Source organism: Canis aureus, chromosome 5, assembly GCF_053574225.1.
Source record: "Canis aureus isolate CA01 chromosome 5, VMU_Caureus_v.1.0, whole genome shotgun sequence".
Classification (NCBI taxonomy): Eukaryota; Metazoa; Chordata; class Mammalia; order Carnivora; family Canidae; genus Canis; species Canis aureus.
Window position 1 is genome coordinate 65,968,784 of NC_135615.1, and position 24,422 is coordinate 65,993,205.

At 41.6% G+C, this 24,422-nt stretch overlaps 1 protein-coding gene and 1 long non-coding RNA gene across 3 annotated transcripts in view; one reads left to right on the forward strand and one right to left on the reverse strand.

Annotated features, from left to right (window-relative positions):
• Positions 1-24,220, reverse strand: part of HEATR3 (HEAT repeat containing 3) — a 52,470-nt gene extending 28,250 nt beyond the window's left edge. The window contains exons 1-11 of one of the 2 annotated variants that reach the window (XM_077898491.1): positions 23,925-24,202; positions 23,634-23,806; positions 21,871-21,958; positions 19,301-19,413; positions 17,209-17,318; positions 14,020-14,160; positions 11,729-12,006; positions 6,522-6,612; positions 6,252-6,409; positions 5,892-5,974; positions 4,833-4,969 (exon numbers count right to left, since the gene is read on the reverse strand). In XM_077898491.1, the coding sequence (XP_077754617.1) occupies positions 4,833-4,969; positions 5,892-5,974; positions 6,252-6,409; positions 6,522-6,612; positions 11,729-12,006; positions 14,020-14,160; positions 17,209-17,318; positions 19,301-19,413; positions 21,871-21,958; positions 23,634-23,806; positions 23,925-24,062 (1,510 nt within the window). In that variant the 5' untranslated portion in view covers positions 24,063-24,202. Of the gene's footprint in view, positions 1-4,832; positions 4,970-5,891; positions 5,975-6,251; positions 6,410-6,521; positions 6,613-11,728; positions 12,007-14,019; positions 14,161-17,208; positions 17,319-19,300; positions 19,414-21,870; positions 21,959-23,633; positions 23,807-23,924 lie in introns of both variants that reach the window. The other variant, XM_077898492.1, reaches the window with a different exon arrangement.
• Positions 9,278-12,706, forward strand: LOC144314421 (uncharacterized). Its single transcript, XR_013380299.1, has 2 exons — positions 9,278-9,416; positions 10,235-12,706. It is a non-coding gene; the product is annotated as an uncharacterized LOC144314421 (long non-coding RNA).
• Positions 24,221-24,422: the final 202 nt, after the last annotated feature.

The window sequence follows — 24,422 nt, forward strand, 5'->3', positions numbered from 1 at the left end:
TGCCCCAAAGGAGTTCCTCAAATCAGCTTCCTTATCAGAAAGGTGGGGTAATAATATCTTGCTCATAAAGCCTAGTACCCAAAAGCCACTCAAAAATTGGTGTGAAGTTGTTGCTACTAAAATTCAAAAAGTCACCATCGCTCTAGCAAGTAGGTTATATTTGAATTTGATGAGAACTATTAAGCATAGCCCTAGAAATTCACCAACTGCACATAAACCAACAAAACTATATCATGAAGAAATAACTCAATATGAACTAGAACACATTCAGAAACAATTTTTTTTCTGTCTTGCATTCTTAGAAAAGTAACCATTACCTTAGATTCAAAACCCTAATCTAAACCACTTTACTGTTTTATATTATGTGTAATTCATACTCTACCTAAATTAAGGAAAATATGCGGGTAATTTTTATTGAATTCACATTTCTAGTCATGTATCCAAATCTGGGAAAGAAACTTCAAATTATGCTGCCTTTCTGACAAATTCTCAGAAGGTCAACCCATGTGGTATTGTTGAAGAAATTAATATCAACAGAAGTTAAGCAAAAGAAGGTGGGCGAAACTATCTTTCCCCTCAACAACTTTGTACAGCATTTAAGAATTGCTGCACATGTAAAAGCAGGTAGGTAGCCAACTCACAGGTAATCAAACAGCAAATTTTTATTTAAGTGACTTTCTCGGGTTGATTTTCCATATCCTAGAAGAGAACAGGAAACATCCCAGAATGGGTGCTACTATCATTCTAATTGTAATGAAAAGAGCTTTCTACTTCCCCAAATGTGGGAAAACAGGGAACCCTAAATGATTATGGAACTCAAGTAATGGAACAAATGACAGACTGACCCAATCTGAAAACAAAACACTGCTATAATTTTTTTTAAAGATTTTATTTATTTATTCACGAGAGACACAGAGAGAGGCAGAGACATAGGCAGAGGGAGAAGTAGGCTTCCTGCAGGGAGCCCTATGTGGGACTCGATCCTGGGACTCCAGGATCATGCCCTGAGCTGAAGGCAGATGCTCAACCACTGAGCCACCCAGGCATCCCTAAAATTTTCTTGATGTTCTGAAGATTAATGGTCTTTAACAAAGGAGACAAAGGTATTAACATACTGAATGCAAGGACCAGAATCTGATTCACTGACAATGTTCTCTCCTATTATCTCTGATGTCAGCCACAGGGTGTAAGTATCACAAATTTTGTAACTTTTCACAACTGTACTTTAGCATTAAAAATAAAGCAAGTTAGGCAGAGTTGTATGATCCTCATACACTTAATGTTCAAACATGGTAACAAAAAGTTAGAGAAATTTGACCCCATCTTCCCCAGAAAATTCTCCAGTAACAGTTCACACCATCCACACAAAACCCACAAGATTACGTTATTTAATAAATCTCAATGTTTCAAAGGAACTTTAGCATACCATCTCTCAATATAAGCAATTATCCTTTATCAAAAATTTCAATCTGATAAGAAAAGGTTATGTCAACAATACCTATGAACTTGGAATTTACTTAAAGTGTTTAATTATATTTTCCCACAATTCAGAGACTTTCCATTATTTCTCCAAGGCTAAGCTGGGTATCGTTTTCCTGTGATCTTCCAGGTAATAAATGTGCAAGCATCAGTAACCACAAATAGCTAGCTGAAAGGGGAGAAACATACCCAAGTGTTTTCTGTACAGCAGTGGGACAAAATATGTGAGCTTTACTTCAAGTGAAATGAACTCTAATTGTTGGGGTGGAGATGGAGCTTCTGGTATCTTGACTGGAGCTCCCCACTGAGCAGGAAAATGGCAGTTTGTTCTGCCAGTAGGGCAGACAGAATTCCCTCAGGGTAGGCAGGTCTTGGAAGTAATGATAGGCTAGGCTTGCTCCCCTGGGGGCCTGGCTATGTACAACCCCATTTGGCCCAGTTCCCAGCAGGGAGAGCCCATGTGAAGGGGTGAATGGGAGTGGCCCTGAGCAAGAGTAGCCCTCCTCGTCCTCTACCATGGGATATTGGGCTGTGCTGGTGGGAGCCAGAATGTCAGCAAAAGTCAGATAGAACATCTTCTTTCCCATGTCCCCTGCCCCCCATGCCATCCAGATCTCTGCCTGGTTTATATGGCTGGGGGACCAATGAAAAGATAGTTATCAGGCCAGCTCACACCAAGTCAGCTCTGTAGCCAAAGCGTGCCCAGTCTTGCCTGTATCCTGTCTTAGGTGTGGCTGGGCACAGTCTTCTCATGATCACACCAGCTAAAGAATGCACAGCCTGAGATCAATGGAAAACTACATCTGCTGACAAATGCTAGAAGGTCAGTAGAGACAGAATAACTATGTATGGGCGTCTGAATCTTTACTTAATTTTTAAAAACTGACCTAGAACTTTTTTTTTTTAAGAATCTCAGTATTCGGGATCCCTGGGTGGCGCAGCGGTTTAGCGCCTGCCTTTGGCCCAGGGTGCGATCCTGGAGACCCAGGATCGAATCCCACGTCGGGCTCCCGGTGCATGGAGCCTGCTTCTCCCTCTGCCTATGTCTCTGCCTCTCTCTCTCTCTCTCTCTCTGTGTGACTATCATAAATAAATAAAAAAATTAAAAAAAAAAAAAAAGAATCTCAGTATTCTGACTGACTTATTTATTTGAGAGAAAGAGAGACAGAGAAAGCACAAGCAGTGGGTAGAGAAGCAGGCTCCCCACTGAGCAGGGAGCCTGACATGGGGGCTCCATCCCAGGACACTGGGATCAGGACCCGAACAAAGGTAGATGCTTAATCTACTGAGCCACCCAGGCACCCCTGATCTAGAACTTCTAAAACATGCACTATTAAATGCACAGCACCTTGTATTAACTTGATAGAGTGCAAAGTAGGGGCTCCTGGGTGCTCTGCTCAGCAGTGAGCCTGCATCTCCTTCTCCCTCTGCCCCTCCCCCCTGCTCAAGCTCACACTCTCAAATAAATAAAATCTTAAAAAAAAAAAAAGATTTCTAGAAGAACTAGGGAGTGGGGCAGCTGGCTGACTGGCTCAGATGGAGGAGCATGTGACTCTTAATCTCAGGGTCACTGAGTCTGAGCCCCACACTGGGTGTAGAGATTACTTAAAAACAAAAAAACTTAAAAAAAAAAACTGGGGAGGAACTCTTAAATGAATATCTATATAAAAGCTTATATTTAGTCAAAAATGGCCATATTTTGATCTTTTAAGAGTTTCAACTTTTTTTTTTTAGTTTTATTTATGTAAGTAATCTCTACTTCCAATGTGGGGCTCAAACTCATGACCCTGAGATCAAGAGTCACATACTCCTCCATCTGAGCCAGCCAGGTGTCAACTTAAGAGCTTCAACTCTTGACTTAATGTTGTATCTGAGAAGAGGATAAGTTTAATAAATAGTTTACAATGAGGTATATGAATACTACACTGAATGTAACACAGTTAAGTTATAGCTTATTTGGTGGTTAAATTTTAAAATTAGTGCAGAAAGCAAATATTAAATATCTTCAAATTTACCCTCAAAAACTCCCTAGACACTCTGAAATTGGGGAGCTGAGAGCAACCAATTCTTATCTCTCAATTACCCTTGATGCAGACATGCAATGCTGGGACGTAATGTGGAGAATTCTCTTTTACTACATAAAATACTATTTTTCCCCTCCCTCTCAGTTTTTCTTCTTTAGTTTGGTTTGAATTGCTATAGTTTGATGTGGCCAAGTCAAATGAGATTCTATTACCACAAACTATGAGAATCTGTTAGAGTAGCACGCATTAACACTTGTACAGCCAGGCCATTTAGAAAGAATAGTTACCTATGTATGCTATCTCTCTAGGTTTCTGTGTACAAATGAAAGTAATTCATATTAGAGAGATCGTGGTAACACCTTTTACCAAGCAAAGGTGTTTAAAGAAAGAAACATATTAGGAAAAAGCAGAGTACAGTACTCTGTCTAGTAGTCTACAATTTGACTTAAGAACACACATACAGGGATGCCTGGGTGGCTCAATCGGCTAAGTGTCTTGCCTTCAGCTCAGGTCATGACCCAGGGTCCTGGGATTAAGTCTCGCATCAGCCTCCCTGTTCTACAGGGAACCTGCCTGCACCTCCCTCTCCCTTTGTCTCACATGAATAAATAAATAAAATCTTAAAAAAAAAAAAAAAACTCAGGGACGCCTGGGTGGCTCAGCCGTTGAGCCTCTGCCTTCGGCTCAGGGTGTGATCCTGGAGTCCCAGGATTGAGTACCGCATCCGGCTCCCTGCATGGAGCCTGTTTCTCCCTCTGCCTATGTCTCTGCCTCTCTCTCTCTGTGTCTCTCATGGATAAATAAATAAAATCTTAAAAAAAAACAAAACTCAGATACATATTTTTATATAGAGAATCTCTCTGGAAGAACATGCAAGAAACTGGTAACAGTGACTGACTCTGGGAGAGAACTGGATGGTATGAGAAAAAGGAGAGAGGCTTTCTGCTTTACATCCTCTAATAACTTGTGAATTCTGTAATACATCTATGGATTATCCAAATGTAAATCAAATAGTTTTATTTTAAGAAGCAAAAGACTAGAGAATTAACCAAATATCTAATATTTATGATATTACGATATTTGTGATTCAGCCTTATTGGCCTGACATAATGCAATTTTAATAAAAAATAAAAGTATAGCCCATAAACTAGCTTACATATATTGTTTGGACTCTATGCCACTGGCAACTATAAATATGACTCTTCCTGCTTGGGAAAGGTTTCTGCAGGTTGGATGACAAACACGGCAAAATGCCAAAGTCCAAGTTCCTGGGCCTTCAAAATTCTGCTTGATCCAAATAGTCTTTCACAATGAGTCCTAAATATTTACCTGGCTGAGAAAAAAGCAGCTGTGACAGATGTTGTGCAAGTGTCTGAAGGGCTGCAGGGCCCCCAAGATGGTCCACATCCAGGAGGGAGACAAGACTCTGGAGACACACGAGGGCTCTGCACTGAATAGTGTTCATTCTGGAAAGGAAGTGGAAAGAATGCGATGTTTCTCTAACAGTATTCCAACAGAATTCAGTATTTGTTTTTAACCTAAGCTTTGGGCTCTGACTGGAAATACCTGTACGCAGGTGTATGGCTATAACAAAGAATCTTAAGGTAAACTGATTATCTCCCTAATCAAATTGCTTGAGCACTCAGGGCCTGAGGCACAACTCACTTATGAGTCATAAGGAATCTGCTTCAGAAAAATTTTTACGCATGGCAGCATTGGCAAAACGACTTTGAGTTGTGAAATAGGACACACATAAAGTGCTCAAAGCATATACAGAATTTAACAGTTTATAAAGCAAACATGGCGCCCCTAGAAAATAAACACTGCTAAAAAAAAAAATCATAAACACTGCTCAGCACCCTCGCAGTACACATACCCCTTCCCTGTCTCGTCCTGCCTCTCTGACCCCTAAAGGCTACCACTATCCTGACTTTTATGGTAAACATTTCCCTGTTCTTTATAGGTTTACCACCTAGTATGTGTCCTGAAACAAAATACTGCTGCCAGTTACTGAACTCTGTAAAAAAGGAATCTCAGTGTATATATTCTTTTGTACACCTTGCTTTCTTTTTCTTGTCAACCTTCTAGTTCAGGTTGTTTTTGTTTGTTTTTACTGCTTTTAGGTATTCTACTGTGTGATTACGTCAAAATTTACCTTTCCATTCTGCCACTGATGGGCACTGAAGTTGTTTCCAGGTTGGGACAACTGGAAACACACTGCTATGCACAATCTCATGGCTTAGAGCTTATAGGCACACATTTTTCTAGGGAATATACACAGGAATAGAACTCTTGGATCTGGGGGGAGTCAGTATCTTTTAGTTAGTGGTCCATCATTTCATGTAATAACATAATGACAAACAGTTTTGAAAACAGAAAAGTTCTTACTTTCTAACCAAAGATTTCCAAGTGGGACTCCTAGAACATAAGTCAACTGCAGTGCTGTTTGGAAAGGCAGTTTTCTCAAAAATCTAGATTTAAGAAAAGCAGTAAAGCAAAGGTTAAAAGAGTAGCGTCGTTTTCTACATGATCCCTTTATCAAGTCCCAACATATTACCTCTCAATGAAATGGTTAGGCTTGGGAAGGATCTACTTTTCAGCATACTCCCACTACTGTTAGTTCTAACTTGTTGTTTACCAATTACCTACAGTCTGGAAGTGAGAGTAAATCACTTTTGCATACATGGCGAATAGTTCTCTTAAGCCCTTCCCATGCTCCAGTATGAGGCTAGACTTGAAACAGACTACCTTCTTTGGGATGAGGTAGTTGGTGAAAGCAGTGTGAACCTCATGGGAGAGGCAGAGGGGAGACAGCAGCTGCCCACCGCACTCACTGAAGGAATTCTCCATAAATGCATCGCTCTCATCACTGCTAGAAAGCTCTTCCCACTCATCATCGGAGGGATCTGGGAAGAGTGCAAACCACATATAACTGAATATTTTTAAAAATCCTCATGGAAGCTCCCCTTTCAGCCCAGAGGGAGAATGTCTAAACGTAAACGTAAACTGGTCACAAACCTTCACTGCAGCACATGTTGACAATAATTTCCAGAGCAGTCTGCTGAGCCGTCAATAATGCTATGCTCTCTCTCAGTTCCTTGTCAGTGGGCTAAAAAATAAATAAATCAATAAATCAAACAACCAACTATCAATGTTTGGGAAAATATTATCACATGAATGTCCTTAGAGCCTACTACATGATTTTTACCCTTGGAATAGAGTGCATGGGGGATGGGGTAGCCAGAAGAAAAGTCATAATGTGTTGAAGTACAAACAAGCATTATGACTCCTCTTGGCACTGTGCAGCAGGCCACTCTTAACTGGGCTTCTATCTATCTACACGGTTATCCTCTAAGCGTTGCATAGTTAGCTGGGGAGAAGAGATAAATACTCAGGAATTGTGAACTGAAATTACCCTGAAACTTAATCTAATTTGTTAAGAAGTAGCTCAGCACACTAAGATTAAAACAAGAGCTCATTTCAGAGACTAGGCACTTATACACAACACTAACTTTTTTTTTTTTAATATTTTATTTATTTATTCATGACAGAGAGAGAAAGGCAGAGACACAGGCAGAGGGAGAAGCAGGCTCCATGCAGGGAGCCCGATGTGGGACTCGATCCCGGGTCTCCAGTATCACACCCCGGGGCTGAAGACGGCACTAAACCACTGGGCCACCGGGGCTGCTCTAACACTAACTTTTAGATGCTTAGACATCTTCTTGGAAAAGACTGCATTAACAAGAACTACTAACAAGCCCTTATATGACTAACGAGGCTTGGCTAAGGTGTAGACAGGCTTGCTTCCTGGCTTTCTCTGAAGCCAGCAATAAACCATTTATTTGGGGCACCTGGGTGGCTCGGTGATTGAGCGTCTGCCTCTGGCTCAGGTCGTGATCCCAGGGTCCTGGGATCAAGTGCTGCATCAGGATCCCTGTGGGAAACCTGCTTCTCCCTCTGCCTGTGTCTCTGCCTTTCTATGTGTGTGTCTATCATAAGTAAATAAGTAAAATCTTTTTAAAAATTAAAAATTAAAAAACATTTATGTAAGACTGAAGAAAGGGGGAAACACCTGGGTGGCTAGCCAGTTAAGCATCTGCCTTGGGCCCAGGTCATGATCCCAGGGTCCTGGGATCCAGCTCTGCACCGGGCTCCCTACTTAGCGGGAGCTTGCTTCTCCCTCTCCAACTGTTTGTGCTCTGTCAAATAAATATATTAAATCTTAAAAATAAAATAAAATAAAAATAAACTGAAGAAAGGGGAGAACTTTCTTCTGGAACGTTCCATATTAATTATGGGAATAATTAATGTGAACTTCTCAATTACTAGTCTTAAAAAGGTTGTAGAAATTTATGTGACCTTAACTCTTAAATTACCTATGAAAAGTGAAATAGCTACATTGATATTCAGATAGTGTATAGGCTTAAAAAAAGTATCTTTTAGGGATCCCTGGGTGGCGCAGCAGTTTGGCGCCTGCCTTTGGCCCAGGGCACGATCCTGGAGACCCAGGATCGAATCCCACGTCGGGCTCCCAGTGCATGGAGCCTGCTTCTCCCTCTGCCTATGTCTCTGCCTCTCTCTCTCTCTCTCTCTCTCTGTGACTATCATAAATAAATAAATAAATATTTTTTTTTTTAAAAGTATCTTTTATTGTTTGAATGTCTCTGTCTCAACAGGCTTCTAATTGTCCTTTTAATGCATGTGAAATATTAATTAATATTATTATTATTAGTGTATTAATCCATTAAATACACTAATTTGGAATATTTCAGATTACTTGGATATCTCATTTCCTCAGATTTACTGGGTCAAAGAAACGTCTGAAGATCCTGGGATGTGTCCCTATTCTCCTTTCCAGAATGTTCACGCTGATCTATAATCCTCTAGCAACTTCTTGTGCAACAATCTGACTCCCATTTTGAACCATGTTCAAATTATTATTTTTAAAGGTTTTTTTAATTTACTCATGAGACACACACAGAGACCTAGGCAGAGGGAGAAGCAGGCTTCATGCAGGGAGCCTGATGTGGGACTCGATCCCAGGACTCCAGGATCACACCCTGAGCCAAAAGGCAAACGCTTAACCGCTGAGCCACCCAGCGGTTGTGTGTTCAAAATTATTAAAAAATAATAAATAGGGGCACCTGGTTGGCTAAGTTGGTAGAGTATGTGACTCTTGATTTCAAGATTGTGAGTTCAAGGTCCAAGCTGGATGCAGAAATTACTTAAGATCAATAGCAATGATAAAATAATAAAAATAAATTTAAAATAAAATCATTACTAAAAGATAATTATTTTTGATAAGATGTATTTTAAAGCAAAGTGTTCATTTAAAAGATGTAGCTTGAGGGGCATCTGGGTACCTCAGTTGGTGAGGCATCTGCTAAGGGTCCTGGGATTGAGCCCTGCCTGCATTGGGCTCCCTGCTTAGCTGGGAGTCTGCTTCTCCCTCTTCCTCTGCCATTCCACCTGCCTGTGCTCTCCCCTTTCTTAAAAAAAAAAAAAAAAAAGATGTAGCTTAGGAATCCCTGAATTTTTTTTTTAATGCTGGAAAGAACATATATAAAAATTATTCCTATCTGCTTTGTGTATGATATTCAAGAAAACATTTACTAGAGTTGACTCAAAGCTAAATAAAGACAAGCTCTTGTGGAGTTCTGATCCTCTTGAGATATATGAAAACCTGGCTCAGAAGAACCCTGAAATTAAGTTCTACTTCTTTAAAGAACTCTCCTGCTCAGAACTGTTCTGCTTCTTACTGTCATCAAACAATCATAAAGAACCAATCTCGATGAAATATTATGACATCTGAGATTTGCTTCAAACTATTCAGCACTGAGAGGGGAGAGGGGGAGGGGAAAGAGACAAAATAAAACAGACTATGATTTGATCACTGATAACTGTGGAAGCTGGGTGAGTGACTCCTCTTCTGCATATGTTAAAATAACAACCTGGATTGGTTCTTTCTTTTACATATTTGTGATTATACCTTCTTAAGTAATGCAATTAAAGGTTTTGATTCCAAAGGCCTCCTGCACCAGCCCTTGGGCAGTGGGAAAGACCAGAGCCTTCCATTACATTTGTATTCTGGGCACATACCAGCATGATGTCCAGCACCCTACTGGCACTTAAACATTGGCTGACTGACCCGCATGTTAATCAATCCGATCTACTCAGCTATGCTAACAGACTTTAAAAAGCAAGCTTTTGTTATGAGAAAATGCTGCATTTTATAAGCACCAATGTTCTATTTTTAAATAATATGAAGGAAAGTAAATGCTTGAACGGTTAATGATCAGTACTTTTTGCCCATGCCACCTCATCTTGCAGTCCTCACCTTCTCCCTGGAAAGCAAGGCTGAAGAGGGGGCGGAAATCAAAAGTGCCACTCTCCCCCTCCCCACAAGGGATTTCAGATACTTCAGAGTTCCCGAACAGCCCAACTGCGCTCTCCAGTTCCACCGATGGGAAATCGGCACAAACACTGTACACATCAATTAATTGGGACAATCCGTGCCATGCCACCGCCACAGGGCCTCCAAGCCCTAATCCGTCACATCCTGCCTTTCCCTGGGGGGGAAACCACGTCTGTCCCAGATCTGTAACTTACCCTTCCCGTAACAACTGCAGAGAAAATATTGCTAGGGTTCTTCAGAAATACCCCTTTGGGAGGATAAGGCTCACAGCTCTGCCTTTGCCTACCTTGTCTTACTGATTTTCAATTCTACTCAGACTACAGAACAAGGACTAAATTTGGAGTTCAAACATGCCTGCCCACACCAAAAGGGGTGCTACAATTCTGAAGCAACTTTGACTTGCAAGCAACTCAAGGATGAGGCAGCCTCTTCATCTTTACATGCACCCGCCAGACTCAACATGATGCTATGCACCTAAGGGCTATCTATCCACGGAGGCTTGGAAAACACTTCTAACTACAACATTTTGATTTCATTAAAATACCACCAATTCATGCTTTACAAGACTTTGTGAATCCAGGAAAGTAGGACACCGTTATGTCTATTTTCAGGTATATTCCATTTAAAGAATTCTTATATTGGGCATAAACTTGTCAAAACTCTGACCGAAGACAGCTGTCAGGTTCAGTTCACCGTATGTGGGTCTGGAGAGAACCTGGAACCGCAGAAGGCCTGAGAGGAAAGGACCAGTACTCCTCCAAGTCAGACTCCGTCATCTCTCTTCCAAAAGATGTCAACAACCTAACCCATCTCTCTGCCACTAGACCACCTAATGACAGTAACCTGCTTTCACCACACTGTTCCTATACCATCCTTCAAGGCAGCTAGTTGTTCTGTCCACAAAGCCTTCTCAATCTTTCCTTCTCCTCTCCCATCAGGGCTATCCAGCCAGCGTGCCTCTCTATGCAAACCACTCCCTCAGAAATCTGTGCACAGCCCTACCCTGCTCTTAGCAAAAGCATTGTAACATGTCCTAATTATGTGTCTGTCCTCCTAAGACAGATAAGGTCCCTGAAGACAAGAAAAATGTCTTAATCATCTTCTCGTGTCAGCATTCAGCACGGTGCCTGGCACACAGCAGAAACACAGAAAATGTGCATCTGAATGAATAGAGCCAAGTCGCTGTCCTCCTGTCTTCCCAACTGCTTGCGCTCCTCCTTGGGGGGAACATTTTCCCAAAGTATGACTCCATCTCTGCTGACCTGCTCTGCTAAAATGTTCCCTTCCCTGCACCTGAGCTTGCTCTTTTACACCAACACGAGTGTGTCAGTGACCCCTAAAACCACCAATTCTCACAAGCACCCAACCTTCTCTGCTCAGCAGCAGTGGGCTAATGAGGGTTGAGCTTGCTATTTTGATAAGGATAAACATTAACATAAAAGAGACAAGAATGCAAAATAAAAACTCCTTCAGTATGAAGACAATCTGGTGGAGAGTGTGTAAATGAAGAGGGGGAGACATAGGAGTTAGGAAGATGACTGAATGGTTCTCAAGTGTCACAAAAGTAGTGGTCTCTCCCCTCTTGGAAATCTTCTGTGGAAAAGTCTCATTTTAGACAAGAGATGTTTGCTCCCCCTTTGGGAATAGATTTCTAACATTGCAAAGAGAGCCAATGGGGAAACATGATGGATTGTTACTGAAATTCACTTTATAATTAACTGTACTGTGACAGTGTTGTACAAAGCTTAGGATACTTATTGGAAGAAAATAGCTATATTAATCAAGGCTTGCAAGCATCAATCTGACTTACTGGAAGCAAATCTGAAATGAAGGTTTTCCTTCTGACTTTTCTTTTGTGCGGAATCTCTTCCATTTCATCATCTTCCATCAAAGCGTCATGGTTGGCGCTCCCTAGTATGTCCTCTGTCTCTGCAGCGGCTTTTAACCTCTGCTTTTCGGCCTCCTGCATTTGGATTACTATCTCACCAGCATCCAGGTCCAGAACTTCAGACAAGATCTTCAGTATGGCATTTATGATTTCTGCCTGACTCTTGGATGGAATAATGTCCTTTAGGTTCCAAATTGTGCCTGAGGGGAAAATGCACATAAGCACAAAGGACTTGCCTGTGAAAGCTTGTATTAAATACAGTTTCTGCAAGATTGGTTCTTTTAAGCTCAGGTGTAATTTCAAAAACAGAAATCCCAAACCCTCTGCCTGTGTTCAGTTTTTATTAAATGTCAAAAAGAAAGAAAGAAAGGAAGAAATAAAGAAAAAGAGAAAGAAAGCAAGCTTTGCACAGAGGCAGCTCCCTTTATTACAGTCCTGCATAATCATCTCTCTTCCTTGACACACAATGCCTCTCGTACACACCGCACAGCAACAGACAGAGAGAATACTGATCAACTTTCACATGAAATGACAAATGAAGTTGCCTCATTCTTTCATTTTAACCTGAGCTGCCCTCTAGGCAGTTTCTTATATTCCAAGAGAGGAATGAAATGCACTAAATTTCCAAGGTCTCATGGACAAACCAAAGAGTAGGTTCTTGGTTTTTTGCTAATTTATCAAAAGAGAATAGAAGCTACTATTAAGTAAACAGACAGATGAAAACAACAACAAAAAAGCCACTGTAAAATAAAAATATATCCTGGATATGAACTCAAAAGAATTGAAAGCAGGGACTTAAACAGATATGTGTACACCCATAATCACAGCAGCATTACTCAATAGCCACTGACCCAAGTTCCCATCTGCTAATGAATGGTTAAATAAAATGTGACACATACATATAGGGGAATATTATTCAGCCCTTAAAAAGGAAGGAAATTCTGACACACCCTACAACATGGATGGACAACTCTGAGGACATTATACTAAATGAATTAGAGTTGGTAGAGCATACAACTCCTGATCTTGAGGTTGTGAGTTTGAGTCCCATGTTGGGTGTAGAGCTTACTTAAAAACAAAACAAAAGTTTAAAAATAATAAAACAACTGAAATTAGCCAGTTACAAAAAGAAAAACACTATATAATTCTACTCATATGAAGCACCTAAAATAGTCAAATTCATAGAGACAGAAAGTAGGGGTGTGAGGAGGGGAAATGGAGAATTATTCAACGTGTGCAGAGTTCCACTTCTGCAAGATGAAGAGTCCTGGAGATTGGTTGCACAACAACATGAATGTACTTAACATTACTGTATGCTCAAAAATGGTCAAGATGGTAAAGTCTATGGTACATGTATTTCACTACTTTAAAAATCAACAGCACTCAAAACCTTACCTCTGCAAGGGCAAGAGGAAGATATATACAGAAAAAATATAAATTACCCACTACTCAACAGATCACCAGGTTATTTCTTATCTTTACATCTAGGAGATATAAATCCCAAGGAGAGTGGGATGCCTGGGTGGCTCGGCAATTGAGCATCTGCCTTCAGCTCAGGGTGTGATCCTGGAGTTCCGGGATCAAGTCCCACATTGGGCTCCCTGCATGGAGCCTGCTTCTCCTTCTATGTCTCTGCCTCTCTCTCTGGGTGTCTCACATGAATAAATAAATAAAACCTTAAAAAAAAAAAGTGAGTGGTCATGTCTTAGATGCCCAGAGTCCATTTCTGAACTCACTGGTTCAGAAGCAAGAGAGGATCTTGAGAATAGCACTTCTTTATCTGTTGACAGTAACTTGTTAAATTGAAGAGAAACCTATTCTAGAAGGCTCCACAACTATGCATAACCTCTTTTTTTTTTAAGATTTTATTTATTTATTCATGAGAGACACACAGAGAGAGAGAGAGAAAGAGGCAGAGACGCAGGCAGAGGGAGAAGCAGGCTCCATGCAGGGAGCCTGATGCAGGATTCGATACCAGGTCTCCAGGATCAGGCCCTGGGCTGAAGGCAGTGCTAAACCGCTGAGCCATCAGGGCTGCCCTGCATAACCTCTTGAATTAAGGATCTCCACATAAATATTACAACTTTCAGTACAGATATAAGCACAGAAGGTCCTGATGTGGTGAAAATGAATGAATGATTGAATTTTGGAATCCATCTCTACCCATTACAAATTACTAAAAAAGCACACTATTGCCTATAGCTAAATTTTACCTGCCACTAATGTCTTTAATAGAATGTAGTCCATGGAAGTGACAGGAGAAAGCATTGCTGATTCCAGTACATGCAATGCTGGGGCACTGAAAGATTTCAGCAGCTCTGGGTTATCTTCAGTCACTGTCTGCAAACAATATGCTACAAAGATAAAAATTAAGACACAAATGAATTCTGCTAGGATAATTTACAACAATTTAACTCATCAGAAAACATTTGCAACTTTTTAAAAATTTTGTATTCAAATTCAATTTAGTTAAAATATACTGTATTATTAGTTTCAGTGGTAGAATTTAGTGATTCATCAGCTGCATATAGTATTCAACCCAGGCAGGGCTCATTCCACCACGTACCCTCCTTAATGCCCATCACCCAATTACCTCATCCTCCACACCCACTGTCCCTCCAGCAACTCTCAGTTTGTTCCCTACAGTAAATAGTCTTTAATGGTTTGCCTCCCTCTCTGTTTTTATCTTATTTTTTCTTTCCCTTCCTCTATGTTCATCTGTTTTGTTTCTTAAATTCCACTTATGAATAAGGTCATATAGTACCTGTCTTTCTCTGACTGACTTATTTCACTTAGCATGATACCCTCTAGTTCCAACTAAACATTTGTATGTTTATAACTTCTTCAGACACAGGTGGCTTTTGTAAAATAGGTATGTTTTACTTAAAGGACGGTACATGCAAATGTGGCTCCTCAGACTATCAGTGTAATGAAAGATTTTTTTCTTTTCTTTTTAATTTCTAATTCTTTACAGAATTATTCTTTTACAAAATACAACTTAAAAGGCTCTTAGATGTTGTGACAATGTGGAATTACTAATGAACATTTATAAAGGTTTCTCCTCAATTTCTGTATGTATCAGGGACTAGTAACAAAGAGTCTGGGGACCAAAGGCCAGCACAGGGACAACACTTAGCAGGCTTGGGTACATTCTGGCTTCCTTTAAATTCAGTATGATCTTAAAAGTTAGGGCTATTTCTGGTGAAGCAGTATTCCTTTAAGAAAAAAAAGTATTTTACATAAAACTATGAGTAAATGAAGAGATGGCTATGATCTCTTCAGTGCTTAGCTCCTTCCTTGCATTAAAACAAGACCATGGATTACACTTTGCAGATCAGAAATAACTAACTGAAAGTATCAAAACAACTGGTATTGCCTTACAACTTTGACAGAAAAATCTCTAAAACACAAGAGGAACCAAGCCCAAATGTGTTTTTCTTAGTGTATTCCAAACAAATCCATTTCTTTCCAGTCTCAAAATTTCACAGCTGATCCATGCCCACCCAAATTAGTCAAAATACATGCTACTGCTGTGATCTAGTTTAGTTCCCCAAATGCATTTGTATACAAATCCACATACACGCATATATCCAAATGTAATTTTTTTCATTAAGAGACTGATTAAATTCACTTTAGCAAAAAGCCAAGAGAAACTATGGTTGCTACCATAAAGACAAGACCTAAGAAAGCCATGTTAATATATACAACAGAATCTCAGAAGTTCACTTTACTGTATGTAAACCTTGATTTTCAACCCAAAGTAATTTGACACTTGTTTAAAAACTCATGAATCAAAAAAAAATAAAATAAAAATAAAAAAATAAAAAAAACTCATGAATCTAGCAAAATGCAGAAAGAAAACATTATACAATGCAAAATTACTTTAATCCTTTTTTTTATTAGAGAAAAATAAATTTTAAATAAATCTACAAGACTAAAGATACAAAAACAGAAGTGAGGTTTTTCTTTTAAAAGCTATTAACTGGGATGCCTGCATGGCTCAGCAGTTGAGCATCTGCCTTTGGCTCAGGGCTTGATCCCAGAGTCTCGGGATCAGAGTGCCACATCCAGCTTCCTGCATGGAGCCTGCTTCTCCCTCTACCTATGTCTCTGCCTCTCTCTGTCTTTCATGAATGAATAAATAAAATCTTTAAATAAAAAATAAAAGCTATTAACTAACTTTTGTGAATGTCCTTAATTGTAAAGAAAAACCGTCTTCTGAGATTAAAAGCCACCTACCAATTTCCTAGTTCAACTGTTTTTAAAATCCACATTTATTCATAAATCGCCCTTTTGCCAAAGATTTCATTTTGAGAAACTGATTTTTTAATTTTTCCCAGTAGTATTCATTCCACTGTTTTTTTCTCCTGTTCCCTTAAAAGTATATATTAGAGTCAAGAGAAGCATCAGTAAAGGGAATACACTTAGTCCATGCCAGGAGAAATGCATAATTAAATAAAAGGACAGCTGGATGCCTGGCCATTATAATGGGAAGAAAAGAAATGTTTTTCATCAATGATTTCTCTACTCTCCCCAGAGTTCTGCTGAGCCACCCAGCCTCCAGTCTGTCTCTCCAAATGGACAAGGGTTCCCCACTATGGCTCCCTATGCTCCATACCACACAGAGAAAACGTGAGGGAGTCAAGGCAGCTGAAGCTGCCAGACTCTACTTCCCCTCTCCCATAGAAGGGAAGCAGGCCTATGTGAAATTTCAATCACTTATGTTCCTCTCAAAAAAAAAAAAAAAAAAAAAAAAAAAAAAAAAAAAAAAGCACAGGTTATCCGTTTTCTGCTGGGAGTATGAGACAGTGGTACAAGACATTTAAATAGGGATCCCTGGGTGGCGCAGCAGTTTGGCGCCTGCCTTTGGCCCAGGGCGCGATCCTGGAGACCCGGGATCGAATCCCACGTCGGGCTCCCGGTGCATGGAGCCTGCTCCTCCCTCTGCCTGTGTCTCTGCCTCTCTCTCTCTCTCTGTGTGACTATCATAAATAAATAAAAATTAAAAAAAAAACAAAAAACAAAAACAAAACAAGACATTTAAATAAGTCTAGATTCCAATTAACTTTGGCTCAGAGGCCAGGTAGTTGTGGGTTACTGTTTCTCAGTAAATGGGAGATGAATGCTTCAAGAATTAATAAAGCCTTCTAAGGATGGTAATATACTAGAAACCGCACCTGCTCACATAATTACCTTCCTCCCTTTCAGAGTGAAGAGCAGGAAAATTATGTAAGTATTAATCACAGATTTTAAAAGATTCAGAACAAACAGAACTCAGTTACACATTTACATATAATGAGGGGAAAAAAATCACTTCTGTAGAATAAACATGCTGTGTTGGAATAAAAATTTTTGAATAAGGCCACACATACTTAATAAATCATCACTTTTTCTTCACTTACCTACTGAAATAGCCAGGTCAACATTGGTGGAAAACCTACTTAAATACTTTAATACAATCTCCAAACACCCTTCTTTGTTGAATATAGATACTGCTCTACTACTGCATTCACTAAATTGAAGGGGGAAAAAAAAGTTTTACTATTCACATTTGAACATTAAGAAATCAACCATAGAAATTCATGAAAAGATAAATTAGGCTTTATAAAAGAACCCAAGAATTGGAGTCAAACACCCGCCATTTTTATAGATGAAGAAACCGATGCCCACTCAAATTCAATACACATAAACAAAACTGGCTTTCTGTATTTTTATTTCTATCACAGAACATTTTAGCCAATCCCTTACCTGCAATGTCAGTTTCCTTTACGAGGCTGGAGCCAGGAGAGATCTTAGAAATCATTTACTTCTATTCCTCACCCTATACATAAGGACATCCAGGCCCCAAAAGGTGAAGTGATCTATCCAAAGATCACACATTTTGTTAGTGGTGGTTCCTAAAGTCTAGCCTACTGTTCCTTCTACCACGTAACAGTAAGTTAAAGCGAGGATAAAAGACCTCTATACTTATCATACAAAAGGCACAAATTTAAAAGAAAATAAAACTAATTTTATACATTCCTTCTAGACTGCTATTATAATTTCAGTAAGCATGACCTGCAGTCTGCAAAAGAGAAATTACTCTAATACATTTGAAATTACACTGTCTTTTAACAAAAAAGTTAGAATTAATGTTAAGAATGTTATTAATATAAAAAAAGAATGTTATTAATAAACATACATACCAAATATAGGGTAAAAAGAGCTGATTTTAATAATCTGATCCATGTTTCCAGAGGAGAGTATTTCTCATAATCACATTTACATGATACACTAAAAGAGCTGACCAGATTATTAAACAGAATTGACTAAATTATAAAATTCAATTCTTTTATCTAAAGTATTTTCTGCCAGTCTGTCTACCTATTTGATTACTACAACACTATGAGCCTACCCTCAAGATGCCCACAGGAAATTCAGGTATAGTCAGGAAGATAAGGCATTCATGCGTTAAGGTACCTGCAGATATATTCATGTGCATGATATATACAATTTAAAATATGAAGTATAAAACAAAAATGTGAAGAGCTAGGACAACTGGAAATGATATAGACAGGGCTCATAGGCATTCAGGAAAGTGAGTATGGAGAGTACTTTTACAGGCTCTTTTCAAAAAAATTTTTTTGACTTTTTTAAATTTCTAAGTCCAACAATTAAATAAGTTAAAGTCATCTGGTGCACAGAAAAATGTGCCCACCGGTTTGCTCAAATGTCACCTTCTCAAATCTGATCTCTCCACTTCTTCTAATGGAATGCATGCACTAGTTTGAAATGATACCACAGGCAAGTTCAGACGGCTATGTGGGCAGTTTTTCAGGATCCAACTTAGTCCTGCATTCTAAGATATACCTGTGTTTTTAGGTCAGAAGTTATCATCACTGCTGACTGGAAAATAAGGAAATTGGTAGAATCCTGCTAGAAAAGTAGGACATAAAATTGAGTAGAAACAAGTAAATCCAGATACTGTTGCTAGCATTTCCATTCCTAACAGCAAGCCCACTCAGCCCACCACCGCCACCATCATCAAGAGCACGGCCTCCTTCCTACAGGGGCCAAGGGAGCTCTTCCTAGGCATCTACTTCCCTGTCAAACAGTCAATGCCAGGGTAGAGGAGTAAAGCACCAGCCAAGGGCTGTGGCCCCCGTCTCATTCATCTCATAGGCCAAAGCAGCTACCACTCAAAGGCCTGACCAGCTTTAAGACAGTGACTGCTTAAGGTTATGCAGGTAGTGGGGAAGAGCCGGGGTGCAGCAGGTGATAATGACCACAATTCCTCTTATTTCTGTCAGCAGCAATGATTGGAGAGAAGAGTTCTAAAGCAAAGAAAGATGTAATGATGCGCTTAGGAGGGAGGGGTGATCTTAGGTCACTTGAGACTACCTCCTACCAAGCATTAACATCAGGGTACGGGGGCCCACCAAGGAGAACAGAGGCTGCAGTTTAACAGAAAAAGCAGTAACCTGAGTGGTGCTGTAGCAAGAGGCTATTTCTTACCATATATTCCACAGCACGTTCATGGCCTCATTGGCTATGTTCTCAACAGAATTTCTGTTCTGATCTTTTTTTTCCTGTGGAGACATCTCATTTGAATCCAGGCCAGCACTACACTGTAACCAAATATCATGATTAGCACCCTAGTTCAAAAGAATAATTAAACAAAAAGGCTAATGATAGTGAAGAATCACAAAAACTAAACATCAGCAATTATAGTGGTTAACGAGCTCATCAAATTCTCATAAGCAGTACACTTCCCACAATCCTGCTCTTTTCTGGCAAGAAATACAGCTGAAGTTCACAAGTCACTATACAAACTGGATACAAACCATTTAACATTTTTAAATTTAAAATTTATATAATGTATTTCATCTAATGCAATAAAGATAATAAATCAGACACAGAAAGGGGACATGCACTACTGTCTCTACAGTGCCTTCTATGCGGAAAACACTACTCTAAGCACTTTAAGTAATTTAATCCTGACAACACACCTGTGAAGCAGATGAACTATTATTCCCAATCGTCCACTACAAATAGGAAACTGAGGTACAGACAGATTGCTAAAGCAGTAGCTTAGCAAACTCAAAGCTGGGATTCTGATCCAGGGATTCTGGCTCCAAAGTTGGTGCCTGGTACCACTGCGGTACTGGCCCTCGACCATAAGCCACAGTCCCCACTAAAGTAGGGCTTCTCAATCTCAGCACTGCTGACACTTCGGACTAGACGATTCTTTGTTGTGGGGGTTGACATGTGCATTGTAGGATGTATAGCAGCATCCTTGGATCCTTGGCCCCTACCCACCTCATGCCAGTACCAACACCTACCCTCAGATCAAAAATGTCTCCAGACATTGTCAAATGTCCCCTGTGGGGCAAATCACCACCAGTTCAGAACCAATGCTCTAAACAGAATAAGATTGATGCCTTTCACCAAAAGTGGATATTCTTTATGAAGATTTAAGTAAAAAAAAAAAAAAAAATTTTTTTTTTTTTTTAATTTTTTTTTTAAAGATTTTATTTATGGGACACCTGGGTGGCTCAGCAGTTGAGTGTCTGCCTTCAGCTCAGGGTGTGATCCTGGGGTTGAGTCCCACATCGGGCTCCCTGCATTGAGCCTGTTTCTCTCTCTGCCTATGTTTCTGCCTCTCTCTGTGTCTCTCATGAATAAATAAAATCCTTAAAAAAAAAAAAAAAAGAATCTGACACTTAACCGACTGAGCTACCCAAGTGCCCCAAGTAGAACTTAATCCCTAAACTACATCATGCAATAAGGTTGGGATGATACTAAATTTTAAAATTTAATGTAATCTCCATGGCAAATTATGCCTCAGGTTTCTCATCTGTAAAACAGGAATACCACCTTTCAAATAGGACTGCTGCAAGGATTGAATACTAGGGCAGCCCTGGTGGCACAGCGGTTTAGCGCCACCTGCAGCCTAGGGCGTGATCCTGGAGACCCTGGATTGAGTCCCACATCGGGCTCCCTGCATGGTGCCTGCTTCTCCCTCTGCCTGTGTCTCTGCCTCTCTCTCTCTCTGTGTCTCTATGAATAAATAAATTTAAAAATCTTAAAAAAAAAAGAATTGTTATAAAAAAAAAGGATTGAATAATACATAAAACACCATCTGACACAAAAATAAGCAATCCATAAAGACTAATTATTTTAATTTATAAAATTTAAGGTCTAGGGACGGCCTGGGTGGCTCAGAGGTTTAAGTGTCTATCTTTGGCTCAGGGCATGATCCTGGAGTCCCGGGATCGGGATCAAGTCCCGCATCCGGCTCTCTGCATAGAGCCTGCTTCTCCCTCTGCCTGTGTCTCTGCATCTGTCTCTGTGTGTCTCTCATGAATAGATAAAAATCTTTTAAAAAATAAATAAATAAAATTTAAGGTCTAAAGGAATTAGTCTATAGTATTAGGACGGTCTTTTCCAATTAGCATATAAATATAGGAAAAACAAAATAAGAGATTGATATTAATGATGAGAAATCAGTGTTTCTAGGAAAAGAAATCAAATTCCCATAGAATGTTTGGAGGAAGACAAAATAACTAATACCAAAGCCCTAAAAAATAAAATAAAAATAAAATAAAATAAAAAACTTTAAGTGTGGAGGTGCCTGGGTGGCTCAGTTAAGCATCTGCCTTCAGCTTAGGCCACGTTTCCAGATTCCTGGGATTGAGCCCCACCTTGGCTCCTTGCTCAGTGGGGAGCCTGCTTCTCCCTCTCCCTCAGTAGCTCCCTCTGCTTGTGCGCTGTCAAATAAATATATAAAATCTTTTTAAAGAAATCTAAGGGGATCCCTGGGTGGCGCAGCGGTTTGGCGCCTGCCTTTGGCCCAGGGCGCGATCCTGGAGACCCGGGATCGAATCCCACATCAGGCTCCCGGTGCATGGAGCCTGCTTCTCCCTCTGCCTGTGTCTCTGCCTCTCTCTCTCTCTCTGTGACTATCATAAATAAATAAAAAAAAAATTTAAAAATATTAAAAAAACAAAAAAAAAGAAATCTAAGTGTGTATACAAAAAGCTACAGTTAAAAACTACCATGAAGATGCTCTAAAAACCACATACCTCTTTCAGCAGTGCAACCAGAGGAGTCATGATATCCTTAGTCACCATGTCATCACAAACTTCAAAACCTCCACAAGCACTGAGATTTCTACACAAAGAATTTAAAATATGTTTTTCTCAGAGCACATGTCACAAAACACTTTAAGCTCTCAAATTAATTTCTACCTGTACTTAAGGTTTTCCAGATGAAAACTGCTTATTATTTCTATAAGATGCTGCAGAACCAATCCACAGATTTCCATCTGTTCTGATCCTTTCTCTACATTAACAACTTAATTTTGAAGTCTGAGATAATACACAGGTATGTGGCTACAGGGGCAGTAGAGGGGAGAAGACGATTCCTAGTTAATTCAAACAAATCACATCATCTTATATGATGGGATCTTTTCTTGGGATCAAGACTTCAAGGGCAGCAAGGGTGAGGCTTAATGACAGGCCCCCAAGCAACCGTGGCTTAACTGAATTTTAATTGGGAAGACCCTGCTTGCTTGCCTTCTGAGTGCACAGCACTGTGCCAGGCATTGAAGATACGGAGATGAATCAGCTGTCCCCACAACCTTCCAGGAGTTCTCAGCATGTCTAAGATTCAGGGAGAGGATAGGGCTTCCTACATGCAGTTTCCTCCAGCATGTGGCTAATCCCCATCCCTCCTTTATGGTTTTCTTCCCTGAACCCCCAGTTATATCCTCTTATAGCACCCTCCATAATTATCATTGGCTGTAATTATACACTTGTGTGATTAATTTGGTTAATGCCAGTCTTCCTCAATACTGTAAGATCCACTAAGGACAGATATTGTGTCTGTCTTGCTTACAAACGCATGCCCACAGCCTAGCCCATTGCCTGGAGGGCATGGTAGGTACACAAAATATACTTGCTAAATCAATGAATGAAACATAATGTAACAGAGCTGCAAGAACTGCAAATATTAACTTCTACTCTTACCCCCTCTACAGTCCATTCTCTGCACAGCCACCAGAGTAGCCTTTTCAAAAGGTAAATTAGATCAGGCCACTCCTGCTCAAAATAGGCCCTTTAGCGCTACCACCAAGTCCCTGTCCATCTCTACAACCCCATGTCCTGTGATACCCACGTCTACTCTGTGCAGCCACACTAATCTTTCTGTGCTTTCACCATGCCAAGCCCTCTGCTGCCTCACTTCTCTGCTGTGCCCGCTGTCGGGAATGCTTTCTCCCTGGATTTTCATGTCTGGCTCCGATGCATCAGGTTAAGTGTCATCTACAGATCAGAATTTAAAGTAAACTTCCCACCTCCGGCTCATCATCCTCTTGGTATTCTCCACTGCACTTCTTACTATCTACTATTACCTGTTTTACCAGTTTCCTAGTCTCCTGTCTCCTCATCAACATGGGTTCTCTGAAGGCAGGGATCTCGGCGCCCTGCTCAAACCCCCTGCACCTAGAACGCCTGCCACGTACACCGGGAGAGCTCACGGAACCTCGGGACTCTGGAGGGTTCTTGGAGAGAGCCTAAAGTAGGTGAGGCTCTGCGGGGGGGATCTGTTGGCCAGATGGCTGCTGCAGCTAAAGCAGCCAACCGGACAGATGGAATGATGGAATGCGTGTGGCCCGGGCGGCGTGGGTTGCTCTGGAGTCTGCAGCCTGAGTTCAAATCCCCGCTCTGCAAACAGGAGACCCTGGGCAGTTGTGGGCGTGCGGAGCTGCCGCAGGCAAGGGAACTGCGTGGCACCCGCCGGGCGCTGGCTGGCCCCCGCGACTCCCCCCACCCCCCGCCCCGCTCACCTCAGCGCGCCGGCCGCCGTCTCCCTCACCGCCAGGCTGGGGTCCAGCAGCAGCGGCCCCAGGCGGCGCACCGCGTCCCGCCGCGCCAAGCCCGGCCACGCCGGTCGCTGCTGTACCAGCCGGGCCAGCCCCGCGCAGGCGCACTCGCGGACCTCGGCGCTCGGATGCTGGAGCTGCAGGAGGGGAGCAAGTCAGAGGCGGCGCAGAGCGCAGGCGCGAAGGCCGCGGCAGGGGGCGCCGCGCGGCCCCGGGGCTCATCGCGAGACCCGCCCCTCGCGGCCCCCGCCTCACCTTCTCCAGCAGCTCGGCCGCGGGCCCGTCGTCCTCGTCTCCCCCGGTCCCGTTCGCCTCCGCTGCCGCTTCGGCCTGACAGTCGCCCGTAGGGGAGAACTGAGGTCGCTTGAAGCGCTTCGTCCGGCTCTTGCCCATGGCGATGTGCGTTACGGGGGGAAGATCGAGAGCGGAGGGCAACAGCAGGACGCCGCTGGACGGGGGGCAGGTCCTGCTAGCGCAGCGGTCGCGGCGCCACTGCTCAGCCGGCCCGGCCGACGGCCCGAGCCCACATGGGGACGCAGTGCGCAGGCGCGCCGCGTGTGGGCGGGGCGGAGGGGGCAGGCGCGGGGAGCGCGCAGGCGTGATGTGGATGGGCGGGGCCAGGCCTGGACGAGGGGGCGGGGCCAGGCCTGGACGAGGGGGCGGAGTCCTGGGTTTTTAACCTGGGAAGGAAAAGGCAGGAGTTTAATGAGACTCCCGCCGGCTGGTGGCATTTGCTGTTGCTGAGCCTTGCCG